The sequence below is a fragment of the Pelodiscus sinensis genome, chromosome 1 (assembly GCF_052426305.1).
Source record: "Pelodiscus sinensis isolate ZL-2025 chromosome 1, ASM5242630v1, whole genome shotgun sequence".
In the NCBI taxonomy this organism is placed as follows: domain Eukaryota; kingdom Metazoa; phylum Chordata; order Testudines; family Trionychidae; genus Pelodiscus; species Pelodiscus sinensis.
Genome location: NC_143052.1, coordinates 95206601 through 95234283, shown reverse-complemented (window position 1 = coordinate 95234283; position 27683 = coordinate 95206601). Strand labels below are relative to the sequence as shown.

The 27683-nt window shown below is 47.2% G+C and overlaps 1 protein-coding gene across 1 annotated transcript in view; it reads right to left on the bottom strand.

The window, feature by feature from the left end:
* Positions 1–22514, bottom strand: part of CACNG2 (calcium voltage-gated channel auxiliary subunit gamma 2) — a 70493-nt gene extending 47979 nt beyond the window's left edge. Inside the window, exon 1 of the mRNA XM_006133803.5 lies at positions 21139–22514. Coding sequence (XP_006133865.1) covers positions 21139–21349 — 211 coding nt within the window. The 5' untranslated portion in view covers positions 21350–22514. The remainder of the gene's footprint in view (positions 1–21138) is intronic.
* Between the last annotated feature and the right edge of the window lie 5169 nt (positions 22515–27683).

Below are 27683 nucleotides of genomic sequence, written 5' to 3'. Positions count from 1 at the left end.
GCAGAGGCCAGATGAAACAGCCAAAGGTGCATGATAATGTCATTTGCCACATTGCGGTTCAGTCAGCACACTGCTACTTAATTTATCACACAGATATTGTCTTCCTACGTGTGATGCACCCACGGTAGATGCCCAAAGAACCACGTTGTTTCCTGTATTTACCATTGTTGATAGCATTGATAGGATTTGCTATATGCACAATGGAGAACTATCACAAAAACTGGAGCAGCTGTTTAAATGATTACATGAGGCAAATGCACATTTTTAAGGGTACACCATAGACACAGAACCATACATCCCTGAAAAGCTACCTCCTATGCGATAGGATGCAGCAACCAGCTTGCGAGAGATGCTATACAGCATGCCATTATCATTTCTCCCTTGAGATAGTCCAACAAAATTCCTGACATTTTCTGTTCAGCCCTGAAAAAGTAGTATCTCAGGAGAAAATGAATAGACAATCTAGGTAACCTAACATGACCAAATGACCTAGCATAAACCATGACATGATACAACAGTACCTGATAGAATCAGTACAAAATTATCAGTATAACCAAGCGTGGCCTATTAGAACGATCCTGTGACAACGATTATTGCCTATGATATAGAGTTAACCATTCTCACCGATGGATGCTGAATGATGCAGCAGTGTTGCTCACTATAACTTTATTGACCTGCAATACTGTGATTGGCTTCTAGAAGACACCCATTAAGTGATTCAGACAATTAGAGAGCAGATAATCCACCAAAGTATAATTGGATAATCTCTATTTTATTATAGTATTTTCTATCAATCCATTTGAATTTTTCCGCTGCACTCATCACCCCGGTGTATGAACACATCATTCTTGGTAGACTGGTTTCTCTTTGATTGGCTGCAACTTTATTAGAAAATAGCTTTTCTCCTAATTCCTTCATTTAAAAAAATCAGAATATACCTTTTCTATCATCTAGTAACTGGACTGGCAGGAGACACTTTTAAGAGAGCTGACTGATGAGACAAAGAGTGTAGCAGCACAGTGTGAGGTGATAGACACCTTCTTTTTAATGTTCTATGGAACATAGGCCATGCACACCTCACTCAAAATATTGTCATGAAACTATTTGGCAACCTCCCCATTAGACTCCCCATTAGAATCCCATAGATATTAATGTAAACCAATTTAGGGCCAAATCCTCGGGTTCACTCCAGCTGCTCTGGGCTACTTAGTGGCACAAAGAATCCATAAAACTAGTTTAACTGGCCACCTGAGGATTCCTTCAGTATGGGCTAATCCCTAAATGGTACAAACCATTGTAGTAGCTCCTGTACCATGCCTCTCATCCCCCTTCTGCCCCCCTCTTCCCCCCCCCCGTGCAGAGGAGGTGGCCCAGGAAAAGGGAAAACAATGATCCCCTGCTGACCAGAATGGCTCGTTGGGCCACGTCTACACTGAAATGCTATTTCGAGGTTCCAGAGTATCCCAAAATAGCTATCCTGCATCTTCACAGGATTTTGGACTCGCTATTCTGACGTCCCTGTAAACCTCATTCTGCAAGAAGTAAGGTACGCTTTGAAATAGCGCTTTTATTTCGAAATTTGGTGCTGTGCAGATAACGCCAAATGACGAAATAAGCTATTTCAAAATAGCATCAAAATAAGATACACAATTTGTGTAGCTCCAGTTGCATGTCTTATTTTGAGTTACGGTGCAGTGTAGTCCATAGGTCAAGTTCAGAATCAGGGGAATGTAAAGCCATGTCTGCTCACCTTCTTGGGTCCTGGATCAAGTGCTACTCTGCTAGACCAGAGTCCATGTGGTGAAGAGAATCAGCAAACTAATGGGATCTGTTATGAACAAACGTATCTCAATAGCCCAATTTCAACCCATACATCTGATTTAATTATTCCTCCTCCAGCCACTCTCGACACAACCTTTCCAAATGTCTCTACATTCCTTTTCACGCCCCATGACCAAATACCCAGTTCCCTGCTCATCCTTCCTCATGCATATTTCCCTTTATCCCCATGGACCTGTCCATTTTCTCTCCTTTCTTCAACCTAGTTCTAATCCCCTATCATTCTTGCTCTTAGGTGCTCTGATCCTAGTTTACCCATTATCCTGTCCTTGCCACACACCTGAACTAATTTCTGCTTCATTCTCATATCCCCACCTTCCCATCTGAGCCAATGCTCTTTTTTATCTCATCCTCTTCCTCTATAGATGCTACCCAGCTCTTAAGACTTTATTTGGCATGGCCTTAGCCACTAGGGGTATGTCTACACTACAGCGCTAATTCGAACTAACTTAGTTCGAATTAGTTAATTCGAACTAAGCTAATTCGAACTAACGCATCCAGACTAAAAAACTAGTTCGAATTAGCGTTTTGCTAATTCGAACTAGCATGTCCACATTAAGTGGACCCTTAGCTGGGGTTAAGGATGGCTGGAAGCAGTGCCAGCAGGGCATCAGATGAGGATTTAGAGAGTGGAGCTGCTGTCTCAGGCTAGCCGAGGGCTGTGCTTAAAGGGACCCGACCCCCACCCCGGACAGACAGTTCTCAGGGGTGCCCCACTTGCAAAGCAGTCCTGGCTTGGATTGCCCGGAGTACCCACACTGGGCACATCACAGCACTCAGCCATCAGACCGGCTGCACTTGCCGCAGGCTGCCATCTGGGGAGAGGGGGCAATTGGGGGCTGCAGGAGAGCTTCCATCCCGAGGAGCCCACAGAGCTACCCCAGTCCTCCCCATCGGGGGCTCGTGCCCCATTCCTCCCTCACCTCCTTCCACTTACCCCTCCCTAGCCCCCCTTCCTGATGTACAAAATAAAGGCCAATTGTGTTCAAAAATAGAATCTCTCTTTATTGAACAAAACTGGGGGAGAGAGGGAAAAGGAGGTGGGAGAGGCGAAGAGAGAGGCTGGGAGAGGGGAGGGCAACTACAATGATCAGAGGTTTGGAACAGGTCCCATATGAAGAGAGGCTAAAGAGACTGGAACTTTTCAGTTTAGAAAAGAGGAGACTGAGGGGGGATAGGATAGAGGTCTATAAAAGCATGAGTGGGGTGGACAGGGTGCATAAAGAAAAGTTCTTCATTAGTTCCCATAATAGAAGGACTAGAGGACACCTAAGGAAAGGAATGGGTAGCAGGCTTCAAACTAGTAACAGAAAGTTGTTCTTCACAGAGCAAAGAGTCAACCTGTGGAACTCCTTGCTGCAGGAGGCTGTGAAGGCTAGAACTAGAACAGAGTTTAAAGAGAAGTGAGATAAAGTGATGGAGGTTGGGTCCATGGAGTGGTATTAGCCAGGGGGTAGGAGTGGTGTCCCTGCCCAAAGTTTGTGGCAGGCTGGAGATGGATGGCACGAGACAAATGGCTTGGTCACTGTCTTTGGTCCATCCCCTCCAGGGTCCCTAGGGTTGGCCGCTGTCGGCAGACAGGCTACTGGGCTAGATGGACCTTTGGTCTGACCCAGGACGGCCATTGTAAGCTCAGGGCTCAGGGTCGGGGGTCTCAGTGGACCACCTTGATTTTCATGCACACCTGCTTCTGGGTGGCCAGGCTGGCAGGTATCCTGCCCTAGACAGCCACTTTCCTGTGCCTAGTGCGGAGGTCGTGGACAAGGTCCACGATGTCCGCACTAGACCAGGCGGGTGTCTGCCTCTTGCGGTCCCGGGCAAGCTCCCGGGAGCCGCCAGCCTGGTCCTGGGAAGAAGGGGACGGCTGGGGGGCATCGGGTGGCTGGCTCGAGCCGTGCCAGGTGCAGGGTCTGCTGGGTGGGTGCTGGCAGGCTTGCACCTGGCACGGGCACCATAGCCAGCCCGTGCCCCTTTAAGGGCTCCGGGGCCAGGAGGGGGGCATATGAGTTTCCCTGGTGTTGGCCAGAGTGGCCACCAGGGAAAGCTGGGGAGGGCTAGCCTCCCACTAGTTCGAATTAAGGGGCTACACACCCCTTAATTCGAACTAGTAAGTTCGAACTAGGCTTAGTCCTCGTAGAATGAGGTTTACCTAGTTCGAACTAAGCGCTCCGCTAGTTCGAATTAAGTTCGAACTAGCGGAGCGCTTGTGTAGCGCCTATCAAAGTTAATTCGAACTAACATCCGTTAGTTCAAATTAACTTTGTAGTGTAGACATACCCTAACTCATTCAAAGTTGATGACTGATCCAGGAACTGGAAATCCGTACTCTGGGAGAAGGAGGTATCACAATATTCTTAAAGTAGGTCCTGAAAAGAACAGGAGGTCCCATCCTGTTAACAAGTGGAAGATCAAGGGTCGTTCCGGGGAGTGCTGGCAAACAGAAAAAGTCACAGCCTTGAAAGCAAAGATCACAGCATTAATCGCCTATCAAGAGTTTCTCATTATCTCAGTGATTACAAACCAAGACATTGCTGCTTTACATTTAGTTCATAAAACACAATCAGCACCGTTCATTCCAAATGGCTGACCTGATGCTCCATTGCAGCCTCTTTTTAATGTTTCTAATGAGTACATTATTTGGGGAAAGCGGCTGCTGGGGACGCCCACTTCCCCACACTGAACCCAGGGGGAGAGTGGGGCTCGGGACTGGAATGCACGGCCTAGTCTCTATGGGTGTGTTGCACTCTCCCTGCTGGAACAATGTGGAGAAAGTTCTGTGAGGGGTTTGCCACGGAGATTTCCTTTTTGAGCCCCTGCCCGTGGATTTATCAGTGCAGTAGGACCAGCTGGCTCTTGAGTCTAATTCCAGCCTTTCCTCAAGGAATCAGTGCTGTCAGTGTGGGGTCATAGAGAGCCACAAAAGAGCAGAATAGGCCCAGACCAGATTTGTGTTTATTTTCATGGAGAAGCACATCTTTACCAGTAAATTCTGCACAGCAAAGTTTCCATAAACTGAATGGCTACGTCTAGACTGGCATGATTTTCCAGAAATGCTTTTAACGGAAAAGTTTTCTGTTAAAAGCATTTTCGGAAAAGAGCGTCTAGATTGGCACGGACGCTTTTCCGCAAAAGCACTTTTTGTGGAAAAGTGTCCGTGCCAATCTAGACGCGCTTTTCCGCAAAAAAGCCCCGATCGCCATTTTCGTGATTGGGGCTTTTTTGTGCAAAAGAAATCTCACCTGTCTACACTGGCCCTTTTGCCCGAACAGGAGCAGAATAGTATTTCCACAAGAAGCACTGATTTCTTACAGTAGGAAGTCAGTGCTTTTGCGGAAATTCAAGTGGCCAGTGTAGACAGCTGGCAAGTTTTTCCAGAAAAGCGGCTGATTTTCCGGAAAAACTGGCCAGTCTAGACACAGCCAATGAGTTTACCTGGGTAAATCATGCTGCACTGACAACCCGAGACTGAACTTCCCTATTTATCCCCAGAGCAGCACCCATCCAGGCAGCAGCACTGCCTCCCAATGAACCTCAGCTCTGACCTGGAGGGCCACTGTCTGGTGGTGGTGTGGGAGCCTGATCTCTATGGCTTGTTCAGCCCTTGGCCTCGCTCAGCTGAGACTGCAAATGAGAGATCCAATTGCAACAGAGATTTAACATCTCAGGGGGCCCACTTTCCCCAGTGCTCAGCATTCACGAGTGGGGGCAGATTTTCAAAAGTGCTCAGCTCCCTTTTAGGCTCCTCACTAAGAGACTGGTCCATTAGGGACTAAAATGAGATCAGCCAATTCATTTCACACAGGGCACCAAACAGCTGGCAAATGGGAACAACTTGAAACACAATCAGTCTTGGGAAAGGGATCAGAGAGTAAGTAGTGACCTGTTATGATTTTCTCGGACTGAAAGTAGGAAAAGACCCTCTGTTCCATTCTCTACAGTCCCACAGGAGGAGTAGGGTAGTCAGTTGTAGTTGAAATACTCTTTTTATTTATGCAGAAAACAGTATATATAAATACGTCTATAGTGTCCATAAGAGCTATAGACACATTGGTTGTATCCTGCTGTGATGCCCTTGGTACTGTGCTTGTCAGCTTAGATTGTAACCTCTCTGGACCAGGTCCATGTCTCCCTGCAAGTTCATACAACACCTAATACAAAGGGCTTCTGACCACGACTGGGGCATAATGGCACTACTGCCATGGAAATAAAAGTAGCAATAAGAATGGTACTATAATCATACTAAGGAGCCCTCTGGTCCTTAGGCAGCAACTCATGATGGGGAGCATCAAACGTTGCTTCCCTTGTTTAACTGACACTGCATGATCAAAGTCCTAAGCAGCTGTCACTGAAGTTACATCCCAGTTTCCCAGCATTAAAAAGTACAGACTCATACTTCAGGGTCAGCCGTGAGGCCAGAATGAGTCAGGAGAGAGCCCAGGCAAGAGGTGGCTATGTTTGCATGAAGTTTGCGTACATGGACACATATGCAGAAGGAATTATTTGGGGGCAGATTTTTGGCCTGTGTTACGTAGGAAGCCAGAATGATCAAAGGGTTCCCTTTTGGCCTTGGAATCTATGAATGCTGCAAATATCCCTGTTCCCTGTTTCCCTTTCTGCACCACGCCTATCTCCTCTCTTTCCTCTCTCTTCATACTCTGCCTCCCCACTTAGCAATTTCTCCTATACAAAAGGGATGAGAAATAAGGAGTTTGCCCCTTTATACTCCAGGACTATGTCTACACTAGCATGATTTTCCGCAAATGCTTTCAACGGAAAAGTTTTCCGTTAAAAACATTTGCGGAAAAGAACGTCTAGATTGGCACGGACGCTTTTCCGCAAAAGCACTTTTTGCAGAAAAGTGTCCGTGGCAATCTAGACGTGCTTTTCTGCAAAAAAGCCCCGATCGCCATTTTTGCGATGGGGCTTTTTTGCGCAAAACAAATCTGAGCTGTCTACACCGGCCCTTTTGCACAAAAGTTTTGCGCAAAAGGACTTTTTCCCGCACGGGAGCAGCATAGTATTTCCGCAAGAAGCACTGATTTCACACAATAGTAAGTCAGTGTTCTTGCGGAAATTCAAGCGGCCAGTGCAGACAGCTGGCAAGTTTTTCCGCAAAAGCAGCTGCTTTTGTGGAAAAACTTGCCAGTCTAGACACAGCCCAGGTTCTGAGGCTGAGGATATGTCTGATAAACATCTTCTAGGGATAAGCTAGGACTTCAGATTTTACCTTCAACTTCTTTGACTTTACTTTTTCTCTCCCCCCACTCTCTCTTCCTTCCTGTTCTTGTATCAGGCACATAGAAATCAATGACACTCCCTCCTCCCGCCCAGCATATGCTCTCCAAGAAAAACCCCTTGCCCACAGCAGACTCCAGGAAAAGGGTAGATCCTGCTTCCTTTGTCATGTTTTGTGAGTCTAAAAGAGGTGCCTCTCCTCCCTCCCACAGTGAGCTGGACCTGTGGCATAGCCCCCCTTTCCTTTGTTTCTCTCTGATCTTGATTTCTTCCAGTCCCATCATGTCATCTGCCTCCCAAAGGGGCCATCACCCTGCCAAGGTTTCCCTCCTGCTGTTTCAGTCAAGCTAGCTCTAGAAAACTCTGCTCTTCTCAGTGTGTGTGTGTGTGGCAAAATCTCTCCATCTCTGGAATTGCTCCTCCATGCACACAGTATTCTCTGAATTTTGGGGTCTCTCCTAACTTTCTCCCTTGTCATGCGCACCTACTTATAATCACACTGCTCAAAGAAACACACCTGTCCTATGATCTCATCCCACCCCCTGAGATTAACTCCTGAAAAACCAGAGCTGTCCTTCCATGATCACATGTTCCTGTTGCTAAAGGAACAAACTGGAAGTTCATACTATAGACCAGAGAGGGTACAATGGTCAGTGCATGAGGCTATGACTTAGAAGCCCTGAGTTTAAGTCCCTACTCCACCACAGACTTCCTGGGTGACCATGCACAAGTTCCTGTGCCTCAGTTCTCAATCTATAAAATGGGGCTAATAGCACTGCCCTATGTCACAGGGGTGTTGTGAGGAGAAATCCATGAAAGACTATGAGGTGGACAAATACTACAGTGGTGGAGGCCACAATACCTCAGGCAGACAGAACAAATGGCCGTTCTTTTGGATTCTCTAATCTCCAAATCCCACATCAGTATATTACATGACCCCTAGCCCTTGCTGTCTCACACATACAGTTGGTGTCTTTGCCTTTCCTCAGTTTAATCAGTCTTTACTCTGAACTCTCATGGATGTGGCTTGTGAGCATGAGGAGGACTTGGGGGACCTGTAAAACCCTTTCAGGTCTGGCAGACATGTGGGCGGCTGGCTCTAGTAGGTTCTTGGGGGGAGAGGTACATCTCTCCATCTCTGACAGTTAGGGACCAACTCTGCAATTGTCCTACGACTGACTCCCTTGTGCTAATTGTGCAGATGCAGAAGGGCCACTGGACAGGCACAGCCCTGGTGCAGGGGGTTCAAAGCCAATCTGTGCTATCTCCCCAGAAGCACTAGGGTCTTCTGCAGCTGACTGGGGTGCACCGAAGATTGGAATAGTCTGGGGTGCATCAAAGACAGGAAGAGACAAGGCTGGGAGGCCCCATGACCAGGGCCCCTTGGTCTCGCCTGAATTTCCCCTTTTCTTAAGGTGTTTCCAGAACAGGTTGGCTTTTTCGGGGGAGGGGAGTTTTTCCCTCAGTCAGCTGCCTCCTGTGTACCTAACCTTGGGTACAGTCCTTGCTCCACTTCCCCTACAGGCACCAAAGACCCTTCCCAAAGGCAAGAGAACTTTCCAGTTCCACCAGTGCATCTGCCTCTTAAGGGAGATGTCACCTAATGGGGCTTTGCCCGGCTGTTTTAGCCAGTTCCCATTACAATACATCCTCTCGCTAAACCACTCTCCTCTCCCCAGCTTCTTCCAATTCTGTCTCCCCTTCTTTCCCCTTTTTCTCTTGCTCTTTTGCTTAGGTGCCCAGACCTCCAGAATCCCCATTCCAACACCTTTGATTGTGCTGTGTTGGCGACACCTTAAGGGACAGAAGCAGCAGCCCACAGAAGACCTCTGCCTCTGTTTTCTCTGCCATCTTTCCATGCAGCTCTGGAGATCTACAGAACCCTGCTGAACATTTATTATGGTTCATTCACTCTCGCACTCAGAAATTGACCTTCACAGAGCCATGCTGATACTTATGCCCAAACTATTTCCCCTTGGACTAAGGGAAAAGGTAATGCTAAGGATCTAAACGAAGCAGCAGTAACTATTTCTGACTGGCTTTGTAGAATCACCCATTCTGGGTGCTGTTCTTGGGGGGTAGCACTAGTAAATGAGTGCAACATTCAGCCTTCAAGCCCCTCCACCTTAATAGCAGGACAGTCAACTCATTTGGAAGAAGACACCCTCAAATTCATGTTGTCACCCACTTGTTCTCATCAGCTGCATTTGGAGGGTGACCCAGGTCCTAGCTCAGTCCCTCACAATAGGATCAAAAGGTTAGAAATGTTGTGTCAAGAGGACCAAAGTGTGTGTGTGTGTGTGTGTGTGTGTGTGTGTGTGTTTGAGAGAGAGCAAAGGAGAGGGAGAGAGAGAGTGGCGCAGAGAGAACAAACAGGTAATTGAAATTCGATGTGGACTGGTGATTGAGATGGTGGGAGTAGAGAAAAATTGATTCAGAAAAAAGTCTTAAGTCTGTCTTCAGTCAGAAATAGCCCTGTTTCAGAACTGCTTCTCAGCGATTGGTTTAGCTGCACTGGGTCTAGCCACAATTTAGCTGTGAGGGTAGGCAACCTATGATCAACAGTGACTCAGCTAGCTGGGTTTTAACCCTGATTTAACCATGGTTAGCTGAAATGATGCTGCCCAGAATGTGTGCTTCTCTCCACTCAGCTAAATGGTGAGCAATCCCAATGTGGCTAAACTGATAGGCTACGTCTATATTGCAGGCTTTTTGCACAAGAACAGCTGTTCTTGCGCAAAAACTTGCAGAGTGTCTACACTGCATGTGCATTCTTGCACAAGTAAATTTACAGTAAAGTGTCGGCACAGAGAGCTTTTTGTGCAAGAGTTATTCCTCTCCTCACAAGGAATAAACCCTCTTGCACAAGTGTTCTTGTGCAAAAAGGCCAATGTAGACAGGAACAGGGGTTTCTTGCACAAGAAATCCCTATGGCTAAAAAGGACATCAGAGCTTTCTTGTGCAATAGAGCATCCACACTGCCATGGACACTCTTGCGCAAAAGTACATCTCTTGCACAAAAGCACATGGCAGTGTGGATGCGCTCTTGTGCAAGACCTTTTGCACAAGAACTCTTGCGCAAAACAGTTCTTGCACAAAAAGCCTGAAGTGTAGACGTAGCCATAGTGTAAACAAGATCTTTGACAGAGAGAAGGACTCAGAGAAAGAACAAGTTTAAGAAGAATGTCAAAGTAGGAAAGAAATAGAAAGAAAATACAGACATTGAAAAACAGACATGTGTATAGAGAAGAAAAAATGAGTAATGGGAAGAGAAAAACGAAAGGGTAAAAAACATCCAGGGGAAGTGTCTGGCTAGTGTTGCTTTTAATTTGACAAAGTGTTTGCTTTATTCAATGTTTTGACTGTTTGATTTATTGGCAGTTTGGCTGCTTCTAGAAAAAAACAGACAGCTAAAAAAATTCCTAGCTTTGGACAGGAGGGGGGTGTCACTGTGGGCCCAAATCTGACCCCTTTTGGGATATTATAGATCACCCTCATTTTGTGTTTTGAAAAGCTGGCTGGTGTCAGTATGCAGTCTCTGGGGCATGAGGCTCACAATAAAGTCCACAAGAGTTCTGCAGGTATTTGCTTACAGATTTGGTGGGGGCCAGGTATGAGCTTCAGACGGTATATTCTACTGACATGGATTCTGCCTCCTGCCTCTCCTATGCTGTGTCCTGAAAATCCAACGTGTGAGATCTGTGTTTGCCTGGGATAGTAAAGGCAGGGACATTGTGCCCTTAAGCCGGGGCTGCACAAGACAGCCTCCATGGGCTGAATCCAGCCCACCAAGCACTTTGATCCAGCCCATAGCTGCTCTGCCACTCCCATGCCCCCAGGCCAGTTGAGACCTGGGGACGGGGAAGCTTTCAAAGTCTCCTACCCCGCACCAGGGACACATGGCACCAGAGGGACCACCAGCTGTTCAAAACAGTTGGCAGTTCTCCCTAGGTGCTGCACTGCCCTGGCAAGGTGGGGGCAGGCTCAAAGACTTCACGCGCTCCTCACCCCAGGCTAATCAGGGTCTGTAGGCGGGGAACATGTGAAGTATCCTGGCCCCGCCCCTTCCACCTGAGGCCCCGCCCCTTCCAGGGCAGCCTGCGACCACTTCCGAAATTGGTGAAGTGGCTCCCTTCAAAAATTATTGCCCACTTCTGCCTTAAGCAAAAGAGCATAACAGGAGATCGGGGCGGGGGAGGGGGGTATATCAGCAAAGACGGGAGAATGGAAGACAGAAGACTCAGGAGGAAGGAAGGAGACAGAGAGAATGGTGGCGTGTTCGTGATCTGAGACTAAAAGCCAGACTGTCCCAGCTGCCATTTTGCATATTTTCAAAATCAAGCTGCTGATGGAGTAAAGGAATCTGTGCCTGGGAAAAGCCAGTTTGTTCTAGTCTTCTTCAGAATTCTATAGACGGGGTGATGCGCATGAAAATAGAAGTCGCTCCCAAAAAGTGGTTCTGGGAGTGCAATTTACTACTGGTGTAAAGGAATGTGTAGCTCAGTTGAATTCATTGGTATGGCAGACACTTATGTCAGCACTGAATTTTGCCCTGGTGGACTGGAAAGGGAAAGGCACAGAACGACAGTGGTGGAGATCCCTGTTTCACTCACTAATCGCACTGTATGGGCTTGATTCTCCTGTCACTTGCATCTGGTGTAAAAAGCAAAACATCTCCACTAACTTCCGCAGAGTTATTCCAAAGTTCCATTTAGGTGCGTGAGAGGAAAATCAGGACCTTTGCAGTTGCGTATGAAAGCAGTACGCTATTGCATGGCATTGAATGCCAGTTCTGTAATCGTTCCCACAGAGGCAAGAGAAAGGAGACAACTTCATTTCTAATTCAGTTATGATGGCATCAAAGAGGACCAAAGCCTTTTGCTTTCCCTTGCAGCCAGGAGTCTGACAGTAATAATTCTTTGCACATATCTAGCATCTTCGCTGCTGACTACTCATTTTATTCAACAGAGCGAAAGAAAAGACTCATTAATTCCATATACTCCCAATTTCCCTCTCCCCCACGACCCTTCCCAGGGAAGAATGATAAAAACGACCTAGTCTCACTGTCAGTTTGTGAAATTAGGGCAATCATTTACACCAGTAGAAACACAGGCTACTTAAAAGCCTACGGGTGCAACTGAGCAGGGCTTGCATTTGGAAATACAGGGTTTTCCAGACTGGAACAGACCTGGGGTCCACCTAGTCTAGTATCCTGTCTCTGACAGTGATTATCACCAATGCTTCAGAGGAGAGTGTAAGAACACTACGTCAGGAACATGTGGCGTATTCTCCCCCTAAAGATCTCATTTCATTTCTAACAGTGAGAGGTTGTCTTAAGACTAGAGAAGCAAGAAGATTTAGATCCTTGTAAAATGTTTATCAACATGAATTCTAACAACTCCAACTATTCCTGCCATCCACATAAATGTCCCTCCATTCATTGAATGTTACTAGGTTCTTGGCCTCAACATCTGTCTGTGGCAGTGAGTTCCGCAGTCTAATTACATGTTGAATAAAAAAGTATTTCCTTTTGCTGCTTTTCAGTTTCATCGCATGGCCCCTTGTTATATCACAAAACATGGAGAAAAGATGCTCCCAACTGATCTTCTCTAGACATATCATTATTTCATGTATTTTAACCACATCCCCTCTCCTTCATCTCATTTCTAAGGCGAGCAATCTCAATCTCAGTCTTCACATGGGAGATTTTTTCATGCCCCTAATCATTTTTGTCGCTATTCTCTCCATCCCTTCTAGTTCTGCAATAACCTTTGTGAGATGAGGTGACCAGCACTGCACAGTGTGCCAGAGAAGGCTGCACCGCTGATTTATAAAAAATCATTATCATTTCCATACTATTCTCCATCCTATACTTTATGCATCATTAACATCTTGTTTGCTTTTTCGCCTGCAACTGTGCATTGAGCCGAGGTTTTCACTGAGCTGCCTACCTTGATTTCCCAGTCCCTTTCCTGAGCTGATGCTGTAAATGTGGAACCCGGTCAGGGTGTACGAGTGGTTTAGTTTTTTCCCTCTGCCCCCAAAACATGTATCACTTTGTCACATAGAACTTCATCTGTCATCATGTTGTCCTTCCATCTAGCTATTCATTTGGGACTCAAGCAGCAGTCTGCAGACTTTTCCCCGGTCCCCAAACCCTTTAAATGTCAGTGCTAAACTCAGCTTTCCTTTCCTCTCTTGCAAAGAAAACCTCCCCAGTAGAAGTAGATTTTTGGGAATTAATGCTTGCCATGGCACTTCTCCCTGAAGGTTGGAGATTATTCACAGCACAACACTCACCTAGGGCTGTGGCCAGGGCACCCCTTATTTTTGGTAGGACCTAATTCATATCTGAGGGCTGCTGTGAACCACTTATAGCCCACTGTCTGGCAGCCTGCAGCTGAGCCTGATCCTCTGCCAAACTGCCAATGAATCACAAAGGGCAGGAGGAAGCATAAGTAGAAAAATTGGCTCAATTGTGGGCAACTACCATGAGGGCATGGAAGAAGAGGGGAACCAGGTCTCCCACTCTCAGAAGTGGCAGCCTTCCCTCTGAAGAAAGAAAAGGAGGCAATGGGGAAAGGAGGGCAGGCAAGTGTTGAATTTGGCTTCTCCTTCACAACAGCAACAGCTGTCAAATTCCTTGTTGGAGGAAGAAAGGAGAGGAGCAGCTGATGATGATGAAAGGAAGAGGGAAGGGCAGGGGAGGGGGGGAAAGAGGCATTTAAAAAAGGGGGGAGTGGGAAAAACTCAGAAGTGGAAAAGGAAGAGCAGATTTCAAAGGGTCAGGCTCCTTCAGTGAGGGAAGATAAAGAAGTGACTGAGATGGGGAAGGACCAGGAATAGATAATGAAATAGAGGAGAGAGGACAGAAAAAGGAGAATGCAGGAGCAAAGGGAGCTCGAAGCCAGGAAAGCAAGAGGACGGGATCATGTAATAAGATAGGGACATGGGGGGGATGAACAACAGAGAACAGGGAGTGAACATGAGAGAAGCATCGAAGGGAAGGGAGAGCTGTTTTTGAATGAAAGAACAGAAAGGAGATACAGATGAAAAAGAAAATAAAAAGGGGAAAACAACGGAGAGAAATGAGAACAAAATAAAATGGAGATGGCTAGAATGAATCAAAGATGGAGGGGAAGGAAACAGCTGGGAATAGAGATGCAGAAGTAAGGTCACACACGCAAGGAAAAACCCTTGACTTTGAGGTGAATTTTATTTCACATCAGTTCTGCATTTCCCCTGAAATGCACCCTAATCGCTGAACATCTGGGGGAAAAGAAACGGGTGGGCTGCAGCTGAATTATCTCGCAAAGCATATTTTCTTGTGTGACCCCTTCGGAGTGGGCAGGACCTTGTGTGATGTGCAGGAGCACAGTCCCTGTCGCCTTGCTCAGTCTAGAGGGCAGAAACAACACAGAATGGAGGATGGTAGCTTCCCCCCAGAGACAATAGGGAATGTTCAGCTGGCAATCTGTTCTTCACACAGGGGCAGTGATAGACGAGTCTGAAAAGATCCCAGGGTTACCATTGCTTTGGGATTTTGCTTTTAAATAGGGTGGTACTCCTGCAAAACCTCATCAACCCTCCTGCCTGCTGTTCCCCCTCCCGTGAAGAACTGTGGATTAGATAATACTAAGATGGAATGGATGAAGGGGAGCACAGAGAAAGGCATGGGTTAAAATGGAAACATCAAACAGGAATAGTTCTCAGTATCTCTGGAAAAGAGAACATTTATCTTATCCCCCATGTAATTTCTTTATGCGTTACTGCTGCCACACTATATCTTTGTGTCCCTCCCACTCCATTTCCCACCCACTCCCTTCAACAAGGCAATTCCTGGTGCATTTCAGGACAATATTAACTCCATGCTCGCTCACTCTCTCTCCATAAGAGGATTCATATTTACTCTTTTAGAGCTATTTAGAAGTCCGTTCCTAGCCCTTCACCATTGTAGATGAGCACTAGCTAGTGAGAACTCACAAATGAACAGGGCCACCGGAACAATTAGTGTAGTGGGGGTGCCGAGAGCCCTGGAACTAAACGGTAAACGGATATGATGGAAGCTGCCTCAAGCCAGGGGGTGCAGCAGCACTCCTAGTTCCAGCCCCTATACAAATGCAATGAGTTTTCTGGTCTCAGCCTGTTGGATATTCACCCACCTCATAAAAGCTCTGCACAACTTGCCATGATCTACAGCCAGCTCTGAATTAAGCCTAGAGGGGAACCAAAACAATCAAAGCTTCAGGGCACCAAAATCAAACTTCTTGCCTGTTGTCCCTTAACCCTAATGAAATGTGATCGTGCTTCCCCCACTTCTAAGGCCTTGATCTTCTTCACAGTGAAGAAGCAGCTGGCTAGTCCAGATCATCCCTCCCCTTAGCAGGTGGAAAGCCAGCAGCAATCAGCTATGCGCTGGGCCATCGCCCGCTGCTCTGACTCACTCAGCACTGTTCTAGGCCTCCTGTGATCCTGAACCTTGAAGGTACAAGAAGCCTGACTTAAGTTGTTGCTGTTTACAGCATATGCTCAGAGGAGGTCCAGGAGTAGAACAGCAAGGGGTACTACTAGTCAGGACTGAGGGGCACTGTCAACGCTGTGTGAGCTAAGGGCTAGAATAACAGGCTGAACTAAGCTGCATTGGCAGAGTGGGGTGTGTGTATGAGGGGGAGGGGAGTGGTATCAGAACCAGGACCAGAGTCTGAGGAGCAGATTAAAGTACAATGACAATGCTACGAGGAGGTCCAGACCTGAAATAATGGGGGCCTATGCAGATTAAGGATGAAGTCTGCTGCCAGAACTGGATGGAGAAAGCTCACCCAATGCCTGTCTGCACTCTGCTTTATGTTGCTGTCAACCTTTCCTTTTCACAAACGCTGAAATGGCACTAAACTCCTATGCACTATTCAGATATATCAAGCTGGAAAGAGAAACAGATCAGCTCATTAATTTTCCTCGGGAAGGGTCTCTAGGCAGGAATTATTTTCTGCACCAACATCTATTCAATTACCTGTCTTCACACTAGTGAGATCTACAGGGATGTCTAACCCTGCGCACATCACTCATGCCTTCTCTCCTTGGACTATTTTCTCCTTCCTCCCCAGTGTAAAAAAGCCTCCAAGAGCTGTCCCTTTTCTAATAATAAAGACATGACAGAGCCAATAACAATAGAGAAATACAAAATACAGCTCATTTCTATTTAAGAACATAAGAGCTGTCATACCGGGTCAGACCATGGTCCATCTTACCCAGCATCTGTATCAGAGCTTCAGGGGGATTGTACAGAACAGGGCAATTATGATCCACCCATCTTCCACTTCTGCTAGTCAGAGGTTTAAAGTCAGTCTGAGCATGGGATTATATTACTGGCCATCTTGGGTAATAGCCATTGATAGACCTATTCTCCCGGCATTTATTCAGTTCTTTTGTAAACCTGGTTATACTGTCAGCTATGACAACACCCCAGCACAATGAGTTCCACAGGTGAGTTGTATATTGTGTGGAAAAGTATTTCCTCGTGTTTGTATTAAACCTGCTACCTTTAATTTTATCAGGTGACCCCTGTTTTTTGTACTGTGTGAAAGGGTAAATAACACTTCTTAATTCACTTTCTCAGGATTGTATAGGCCTGTATCATATCCTCCCAGCCCTTTACTTTTCTTTTCTAAGCTGAACAACACTAATGTTTTACATCTCCCCTGAGATGGAAGCTGTTCTACTCACTATATCATGTTTACAGCCCTTCTGTCAAACTTTTCTTGTTCCACTATATTCTTTTTGAGACGGGGCACCCAGAACTTCAAGGTGTGGGCACAGTCTGGTTTTATACAGTGGCACTGTGATATTTTTGTCTTATTTTCTAGTACTTTCCTAATAGTTCTTAACATACAGTTAGCCTTCATAAGGCCCCAATAAGCTACTGTCTTTCAGTTTGTAAGATTCTATAAAGGGAGGATTAAATTCGTCCTTAGTAAAGGAAATCTACAGTTAGAACAGAAGTATTACTCAGAATAATACAAATACGAAGGGTGTATGCAAAGAGGAAAATGGTTTGGAGGATCAGCAACTTTCTTAAAGGCAGAAAAGGTGTTGAGTAGTGGCAGATACATAGGTGCAGGGAGTTTGCAGATCTCAGCTGTTTGGTAGGTGAGTGAGCAATTTAAAAAGTGTGCGGGGTTTTTATATTGGAAGAGTTGGTCTCTGACCTGTTAAGAAAACCAGCACAAAGATTCTTGAGTGACATGGGAAATTGCTTTGACAGAGAAGCTCTACGAGAAAGAGAGAGAGGTACCTGGAGGAAGATCAAAAAGCATCACTAGTCTGGCACTTTACACACAGGAGCTTATTGGTGGGCTGGCAGAAAAGGGGCAAGGACCCTCTGCCATGAAAGAAGATTGCGAGTGGAATCACTCCAGCATAGAAGGACCTCCAGTATAAGGTTGAAAGTCCATTGCAGGAAACCAAACTACTGTCTTAAAGAAGTGGAACAAAGGGACAAGATTTCCAAAAGGTACTAGTGGTTTTGAGCGCTTGAATATTTTCGTGCCTAACTTCAGACAGCTTAAAGAGACTCGATTTTCCAAAAGTGCCTCTGAAAAGCACGCTCCCGCTTCCCCCAAATAACTAACCACTTTTGGAAATCTTGGCCAGAGATACTAAATTTCCCTCTTACCGCAGGATGAGGATGGGGGAGGTGGATCACTGCAGGGAGCAGAATGAGTGGAGAGAGCCAAAAGCAGAATGAACATGGAGGCTGATACAACAGTCACTGGGCCGTATAAGTACTGGAGAGGTAGATAGGGGCAAGAAAGAGGAGGGAGCTCTAGGTGGTAACTGATTGATGAAACAGAAGGAACCCAGAAGAGATGCATCCATTGGGGTACAAGAAAAAAAACAACCGTAAGATATTACTACATCACTTCTCCACCACTCTCTAGCTCCCACCCAGATTTCACTGAATCCTTGGAAGCCCCAGGCAACTCCCTCCTGCTTGTGGCCTGGCCAGCATCTGTCTGTCAGTAAGCAGAGCACAAACACCGATTGCTTCCTCACGTCTCCAGCCATGTAGCTGCTCACATACCACTGGTCTCTCCTCATCTCACAGGAGGGACCCAAGCCCACTGAAGTTGCTAGAAAAACTCCTACCCTCTGGTGAGTGTGTCTCACTACAGTGTACCAGCACCCTGTAGATGTGGGGGGTTTCCAGGCATGGGGCCATTTTTGCCCTTTCCACTCATCCTGCAGTTCACAGAATGGTGAGGTCAGAAGGGACTGTCAGGATCCTCTATTCTAGGTCCCAGGTGAGATCTTAGCCTTTCCTCTTCCTGGGTGCCATGCTCCCAGTGAACTCTGTGGGGAAGGAGGGGACAGGCCTTCTCCCCCAAACAGCGAGCTCTCAAATATTCTGAGTGAGGGAAGCATTTCTGATTCTCTCTCCAGGAAGGGGAGGGAATCCAACCTCACTAATAAAACCCCCAGAGAGATGAGAAGCAAACACAAAGTTGCTTTTCATTTGCGGCCATTAGGCAGCCGCTTGACAAGGAGATTTCAAAACCTCTTCAGCTAGGGAGGGGGAAGGAAAAGAAATCCAACCCCACACAAAGCCCTGCGGGAAGGCCAGTCCTAGGGAAGCATGAGGCACTGCTGAGTTGTCCCAGCACAGGCCAATTCCTCCTAGTGTTGGGATTGTAAAATACCCCCTTTGCCCATCACAGTGCTGCCAGGATTGGTGGCAGAGCAATACAACAGGGGAGGGGGGGCTGATTCTTGCTAAGGAGCAGGGCTCTCAGCCCTACCAGCACAGGCTGAGGCTGGGGGTCCTGCAGGGGGCCAAGTCATCTGTCTGTCTGTCTGTGTCTCACGCCCCAGGTGCAGGGCTGCACTTTCCAACCCTTGCAGCCCATGCCCAGAGCGAGGGAGGGAGACGGAGAGCATATTAGTGAGGGCGTGCAAGGGGCTGATGGCACCTTTGGGGATGGGGGGAGGGGCGGAGGTGACAGGAGAACAAGTGCGAAAAATGTGAATACTTATTTTTTCCAAGGGGCAGGGTTTAACTGCCAAATAAGACAAAGTCCCTAATATCTGGAGGTCTGGTCACCACAGGAGGGGGGGGGGGGGACAATTACGATCTTTTAACGGCAAATAGCCCACTGCGTGTAATCTACCGGTGGTCCCAGCTCGGGACATGTGGCCCCCGTGCCTTTCGAGGTCCTGTCAAAAGTGGGGGACAAATACAACCTCCTGCTCCCCACCCCATTGTAGCCATAGATACGTGCCTGCGGACACACACACACACACAACTGGAGTGCACAATATTTCCTCCACCCGTGCCCTGCTTTCCCTGTCTCTCGCCTCTATCTCCCTCTTCGCCCGGGCACCTCAGCGGCTCCTTGCCCCTAGAGCTGCCTTCCTGGCTCCGCTTTGCTTAGCTTTCCCCGCGAAGGGCTCTGCTCAGCGCTTCACGGAGCAGCCGTCTCTTGCTCCGGTGGGTATGAAAGCTGCCGGGGAGGCTCTTCATTACGGCGGGGGTTTAGAGTGGGGGAAGGGAGGGGTGTTTCAACCCTCCCCGATTAATTTGCCGCGATTGATTTCCTGGCTGGGAGCTGGCATATAGTATTCAGCATAGAGCTCCTCTGCAGAGTGTGTGAGAAGGCAGCGCTTTGGATTGAGAAAGGGCACCAAATGCAGTATGCGTCAAACAGAGCATCGCTCAATGAAGTCACTTAGCTATTCAAAACATGTCCAGCCATCACTCAACCGTTTGCACCAAGAACTGGGAGGGAGGGGGCGTTCGCGCTTCTTCCCGGACCACAACCCTTTCCAAACAGCCGCGTTAGCCTGGCTTGGTGGGAGACATTAGGACATACACAGTGTATTGCCTCCCCACCCCCAAGCCTCCAGGGCTGGTTTTAGAAAACCAATTCTGCGGAATCCACTGCCCGTTCCTCCTCATCGGAGCGATCCAGGCTAATTCGGTGGACCCGTGGAGACATGTTCATACATGCACATTCGCTGTGTAGGTCCCCACCCCCAATCGACCCCTCCTGCTTAAAGTCTAGCCTTTTTAAACACGGTTTTACGGTCCGCTGAAATGCTGTGTGTCTCCCTCCCTCCACCACACAGTCGCATTAGTGGCCCTCTCCTGCCAGGAGGTAATTTTCAGACCATCCCTCCCCCAATGCACACAGACACCAAGAGCAACCCTAAACAACACAGATTCCAAAGCAAATCGCTGCCTCTTCCTCTCCCCCCTCCTCCGCCCCCCACGTCTGAGTCCAGGAACTGGCTGCAGTGCCGGTTCTCTCGTTGCCATCAGACATGCCCCTGTCTGTGAGCGCCGAGTTACTGTTTAGTTTCCCCACGTTATGCTCAGACTGGTTTTCTGTTCAAAAGACTTATTTATTTTTAGCCTTTGCAGCAACCTTTTCAAGAGAACAAACACACAGGCGGGGGAGAAAAATCCCCGCAAAAACAAAACCCACCCCAGCAGCGTGTGGCTGTTCAGAGACATTACGAAATGCTCTTGAACTCTGCTTGAGCCGAGCGCAATCATTAGGGTTTTCCAAATCAGGCTGCTTAGACATAACAAGATTGGGGGTTAGGTGTGTCCCCCCCTCCAGCAAGGGAACTTGATATTTACCTATGAGGTGTTTTGCATGTTTCTCACTTCCCAGACTTATGATCATCAAAGCAATTTGCAAAGGAGAGCAATTATTTGACTCTGCTATTATAGCCAACAGTGCACCAGTTATGTAGCATTTCGCTTGCTTTCCCAGGCAATAATGATCCGGAAAGAGGCGGATCACACAGTTGATTTTAACAGGATTTCTTGATGTGTGCACATTGCATAGATTACTCCAATTAGGAGAGATTTTTTTTGAAGGGTGGGGGAGAAGGAAAGGATAAAGGAAGAGAGTAGACAGCATGTTTTCCCCCTCGAATAGCCTTTTCTTTCCTCGGCAACTAACCCAACCACCCTGGTTCCACGGTGGAAAGCATGAAGTGAGAAAATGGTGGAACGTGGAGAGATTTATTTGGGGAGGGAGGGGGTCCGGAATCAAATACCTTCCAGGCAGCAGGTTCTCCATAATCCAGAATGGGTCATGACTTCCTCGTTCTTTTTGCTGGTTTCGTTCTCACTGACACTTTTAGTCTTGCAAACCCCTCTGGAGTAAAGCCAGTAGTCGGTCCCCACAGCTATGGTCATCAGGCTGAAGGCAGCGAAAGCACCAACGGTGGTTAAAAGCATCTGAACACCTCTGTCAAAGAGCCCCATAATTCTTCATTATACAAATACCCAACCGCCTTCTGATTCTTGGGGTGTGTGTGTTAATAAAATAATAATTCCACTACTAATATAATGGGTATATATAGAGAGATATCAAAAAGGGAGGTAAGAAAGCCCACGGAAAACAGTGTAAATTATAAAGACCACACGGGAAGAGGCTTGCCTTTTAAATCAGAAACGTTCCGGTTGTCATATAAAAATAAAGGAAAAAAGAAAAAGGAAAAAAAGAAAAGAACAAAAAATAATAAAGAGAGAACCCCCCCAAAATTAGATGCCTTAATCCCTTTTTCTAAAATTCTGGTCTCCAGTTTCCATATGTAATGGCTAATTTGGAGATGGCTTCCACAGTGAACAGGGGAGCAGCAGTAGCAGCAGCAGCATCCTCAACACAATCTCTCATTATCTGGACCTAGACAGTTAGAGATTGTAAGAGCAGAGATGCAACCTTCAGGCTTCTTGCTTAGCTCTGCAGCCTGCGCCATGAAAATCCTTTTTCTTCTCAGTTATCTTCCTTGGATTTTGGTGGCTGGTTCTTTTTTTGGGTTCAGATTCCTTAGTTTTCGTCCTTTCTTTTTTCCTACCACCAAACCAGACTTCTCAGTATACTGTGATCCCTTGATTTCAGCTGTACAGGTGCTAAGGTCTTGCCTTCCATGGCTTTCCCCCACAGCAGCAGCGGTTGTTGTTGGTAAAGTGGGCAAGGGAGGGGGTTTCTCCCAGAGAATCGAGACGGATTTCCCTCCTCCTCTTGGCAAAGCTTCTGAAAATAAGGGAACCAGTGCCTTGCTGCAGGATTTGCTGCCTCTGTCTCTCCTCCCTTGTTAGTTCCTCTCCCACCTACTGCATTAACGTGGTGGTGCTGAACCGGACAGCTCCCCCGCACCGATTTCTCCGCGGTGCTGAAGAACAGCTCCTGTACCTCTTGACCGGGATGATGATGGGAAACTGAGGGGTGGGGGGTGGGCAAGCGCTTCCACTTCCTATATCCTTCCCCCCCCCCCGTGTCTACAAATGTGAGTGGCCCTGCTCTGCTCAGAGGAGCAGGAAGGGAAGAGGCGGGGGTGTTTAGCCTTCCCACTTGTCCTTTCCTGGTTTTACCCCTCTTCTTCCGAACCCTGAAATGGTAACTCCCCTAGGCTTTAGGAGCCGAGAGAAAGGCGTAGCTGGATCTCGCTCGCTCGCTCTCAGCCCAGCCTCCTTCGCATTCCAGCTATACGTGCCCAGCGCTCCAAAGACAACCCTCACATCACAGTTAGACCAGCACCAAACTTCAATCAGCCGTTTCTCTTCCCAGGAGACGGGGGAAATGTAACGTGGAAGGGTAATTAAAATTTATTTTTTAAAACGCGCTTGGTCTCCATTATTCTCGGGCTGGCTACGAGTTACATAGTGGGCTTTCCACACTCCCTCCCTCCTTCTCATTTCTTTGTCTTTACCTAACCAATCGTGTCTGAATCTCTGGGTGTCTTTCTCTCTCTTTGTAGCTTTCCGTGGAATACCAAATGCTGCTCCAACAAACAGACATTTTGAAAAAGATTAGCAATGAAAAGGGCTTTTGGAAAAAGTTGCTGCACATTGAACTCCCTGATCTCAAAACACAATGCCCCTTTCATGTCGACATCTGACAGAAAGGTGCATTGGTTGAAGTCAGAGTAGTTCATTGTACCTACGTTTCCTGGGTCAGACCTAACTCGTTAGTACCGAATTGGAAAACATGTCAGTATTGCACAATGTAACATACATGAAAGCATGCCATCATCCTCTCCCGCCTCCTGAGCAGTATCATTACAAACAGCAGGTTAATTACATTAGTCACCTTCTCATTCTATACCTGTAACTGTTCTTTAGTCTAAGAGTAGTAAAGAGAAAAAAAACACTTCATCTAATTTCCCATGCTTCCGATTTAATTTCTCTCTGACCAGGCTCATAGTTCAGAGAACAAGCGGCCAGGAGGACTGCTTTAAGTTCACTGTTTTTCGGCCATGGGTGCGTGTGCGCAGGGAAGCTGAATCAGTTGGAGGGTTTGAGACACGTTGCAATTTCATAACTCACCCTCTCTCCTCCCGCCCCTCCCCCGCTGAGCTCATGCTTGTAAGACAATCTCTCAGAAGTCTGCTGAACGCTAAAGAGTTTGTTTAAAACAGTGAATTACAAACCAGTTTGCACCAGGTATAAATTAACCTCTAAACGTCACCTCCTGTCATCGAGTTGACTGACCTACAATAAAACACATTTATTTGCGTATCAGCTTTGCAAATAAATGACCGAACTGCTTGGTATTAGCCTAATTTTCTAGACTAACCATTTTTGCCCACACATGCACTGACAGGTTTGCTCTTGTGTGACAATTACACGTTTGCTCTTCCTTTGTATTCGCCCCCCTCCCCCAACAGCGTGGCTCCTTTGACAACGACATCCGATTGTCTCCTTGGTCCCAGTAAACACATTTAAACCAGGAAAGTCTGCAAACGACGTCCAGAGCATCCGAGCAAGGGAAACAAAGTTTATTGACGGGGGCAACCACGTGGCTCCATTGGGGTATGGGTGGGAGAAGGAGACGCTCCCTTTCCCTCCCAAAACTAGTGTCTCACCGCCTAACAAATTCTGGGCAGGGCAAGCTTCCTCGGCGAGGCAGGAGTGCCCAAACCCCAGCTCTTCCCAGCCCTACTCCGAATCTTTCTGATCACTCCCCGCCCCCTCCAGCCTATTTATTCCTTTAAATTGCTAACCCAGCCACATCAGAGCAGCCCCCCCCCGAATTCCCACCTGCCCCCCCCCAGCACAGACATGTAAGTCTAGAAGCAATCAAAGGGCAACCCCCCTTAGGGGGTGTTGTTTGTCAACATATGAATGTTGATGTCTGGCACTGTCGGGAACAGGAGCCAAAGCAGCGGCTGCTCCGTTCCACACCAGCCGCAGTTCCCCCGGGAGAACTAACCCTGGTTTCATGGCTGCGATTTGAACCTTTTCGCCTGACCCAGCGAGACCTCCCCCCGGCCCCTGCAGCGCCCGCCGGGATCTGTCCCGTGCCTGGCACGCGGCATGCTCTGCAGCGCTGACACGCACAGCTGGGGCGCAGCGGGCAGCTGCACCACTGGGCCTGTCGGGAACACACGTGCTTCATTTGGGATGCGTGAACCAGGCCGGGTTGTGAGGCCTTAAAGGGAGCCAGGGTCTGTTCTCTGCTCCTTCCCAGCCACTGTCCTTCGTCTCAGCGCCGAGCTGGGGTGACCCTGGTCTCTTCCTACTGGGGGAGGGGAATCGAGGGGTTCTTTCTGAATAAAAGGGAGTTTCACTCAGCAAGGCGGTTTTGCTGGCTACAGGTAGTTCCACATGGCACCACCCCTCTCTGGCTGCTTTTACCGCTCTGTCTTAAGCAGGGGATGGATGGGACTATTTCTCCCTCCTCCCCACTGTTGGGCTATGTCTACACTGCAGGTTTCTTGCGCAAGAACTGTTTTGTGCAAGAGTTCTTGTGCAAAAGGTCTTCCACAAGAGCATGTCCACACTGCCATGTGCTTTTGCGCAAGAGCATCCATGGCAGTGTGGATGCTCTCTTGTGCAAGAAAGCTCGCATGGCCATTTTAGCCATAGGGCTTTCTTGCGCAAGAAAATCATGTTGCCTGTCTACACTGCCTTCTTGTGGAAAAGCTCTTGCACAAGAGGGCTTATTCCTCATGGGGAGAGGAATAACTCCTCTGGAAGAAACCCTGTTTTCTGACGCTGTACTGTAAGTTTACTTGCGCAAGAACACGTGTGCACCCAGCAAGCTTTTGTGCAAGAACAAAAAAGCCTGCAGTGTAGGCATAGCCTTGGTGTTCTCCTTGTTCTGTTATAAATGGATACTGGAAAGGCCATTACCCTCAGAGATCATAGAATCATAGAATAATAGGACTGGAAGGGACCTCGAGAGGTCATCGAGTCCAGCCCCCCGCCCTCAAGGCAGGATCAAGCTCCGTCTACACCATCCCTGACAGATGTCTATCTAACCTGTTCTTAAATATCTCCAGAGAGGGAGATTCCACCACCTCCCTTGGCAATTTATTCCAATATTTGACCACCCTGACAGTTAGGAATTTTTTCCTAATGTCCAATCTAAACCTCCCCTGCTGCACTTTAAGCCCATTACTCCTTGTCCTGTCCTCAGAAACCAAGAGGAACAAATTTTCTCCTTCCTCCTTGCGACACCCTTTTAGATATTTGAAAACCGCTATCATGTCCCCCCTTAATCTTCTTTTTTCCAAACTAAACAAGCCCAGTTCATGAAGCCTGGCTTCATAGGTCATGTTCTCTAAACCTTTAATCATTCTTGTCGCTCTTCTCTGTACCCTTTCCATTTTCTCCACATCTTTCTTGAAATGTGGCACCCAGAACTGGACACAGTACTCCAGCTGAGGCCTAACTAGTGCAGAGTAGAGCGGCAGAATGACTTCACGAGTTTTGCTTACAACACACCTGTTGATACAACCTAGAATCATATTTGCTTTTTTTGCAACAGCATCACACTGTTGGCTCATATTCAACTTGTGGTCCACTATGACCCCTAGATCCCTTTCCGCCATGCTCCTTCCTAGACAGTCGCTTCCCATCTTGTATGTATGGAACTGATTGTTCCTTCCTAAGTGGAGCACTTTGCATTTCTCTTTATTAAACCTCATCCTGTTTACCTCTGACCATTTCTCTAACTTGCTAAGGTCATTTTGAATTATGTCCCTATCCTCCAAAGAAGTTGCAACCCCACCCAGTTTGGTATCATCTGCAAACTTAATAAGCGTACTCTCTATCCCAATATCTACATCATTGATGAAGATATTGAACAGTACGGGTCCCAAAACAGACCCTTGAGGAACTCCACTTGTTATCCCTTTCCAGCAGGATTTAGAACCATTAACAACAACTCTCTGACTACGGTTATCCAGCCAATTATGCACCCACCTTATCGTGGCCCTATCTAAGTTATATTTGCCTAGTTTATCAATAAGAATATCATGCGAGACCGTATCAAATGCCTTACTAAAGTCTAGGTATATGACATCCACCGCTTCTCCCTTATCCACAAGGTTCGTTATCTTATCAAAGAAAGCTATCAGATTAGTTTGGCATGACTTGTTCTTCACAAACCCATGCTGGCTATTCCCTATCACTTTATCACACCTTCCAAGTGTTTGCATATGATTTCCTTAATTACCTGCTCCATTATCTTCCCTGATCTCTGCCCCCTTAAACCCTGAGGCAAGATAAATGACTAAATTCATATGGGATCCCTCCAGAAAGAGGCGCTGTCTGCCAGAAAGGGATCTATGAAGAGGGGTTGGTCCTGCTTTGTGCAGGGAGCTGGACTCATAACCTCCTGAGGTCTCTTCCAGCCCTGTGATCTATGAGTCTATGATTCTATAAATTGAGGGAATTCATGGGGTCTTGAACTTCGGAGACTAAGGTTATTTAGGAGCTGGCGGGATTATCAAATAGATCCCCCAACCCTCCAAGATGGTTCTATAACTGACAAGGAGGCTATGTCTACACTACAGAGTGTTTGCGGAAAAACTCATGGCGCGTCCACACCTCAAGCACGTTTTTGCGCAAAAAAATCAAAAGAAGAGAGAGGGTTTTGCGCAATAGTTATTCCTCTTTCAACGAGTGTGCGTGGACAGGGAACTGCCTCTTTTTGCACAAAAAAACCCTATAGAAAAAAGCACAGGTGCTCTAGTGGCCATTCTGTGGATAGCTATCAGTGCTTTCTTTCGAGAGAGTGTCCATGCAGTCTGGACGCTCTCTTGAGCAAAAGTGCATCACTTTTTCAATGCGCTTTTGCAGTGTGGACATGCTCTTGCGCAAGATATTTTTGCAGAAGTTCTCTTCCACAAAAAGCTTCTTGTGCAAGAAGCCTGCAATGTAGACATAGCCAGAGAGATTCTAGGAAAGAGGGACCATGGTGGTGATTCTGATCCATTCCCTCTCTGCCTGTGCATTAATTTTTTATTCCTTTCTCCTGGGGGGGGATCTTAGCCCATCATGGAAATGTTCTGTTGCTCCCAGAATCCACAAGGGCTTGATGCAGGAAGTAGGAGAGAACAGAGCAGCTTGCTGTATAAAGGGCGCTGAGCCAGGAGATCTGGTGAAGAAAGATAACTAGAATTAAATGTGTAGCATAACATAGAATCATAGAGCTGGAAAAGACCTCAGAAGGTCATCAAGTCCAGCCCTCTGCTCTAGGCAGGACCAATCCCAACTAAATCAACCCAGCCAGGGCTTTGTAAAGCTGAGACTTAAACACCTCTAGGGATGGAGACTCCACTACTTCCCTAGGTAACCCATTCCAGTG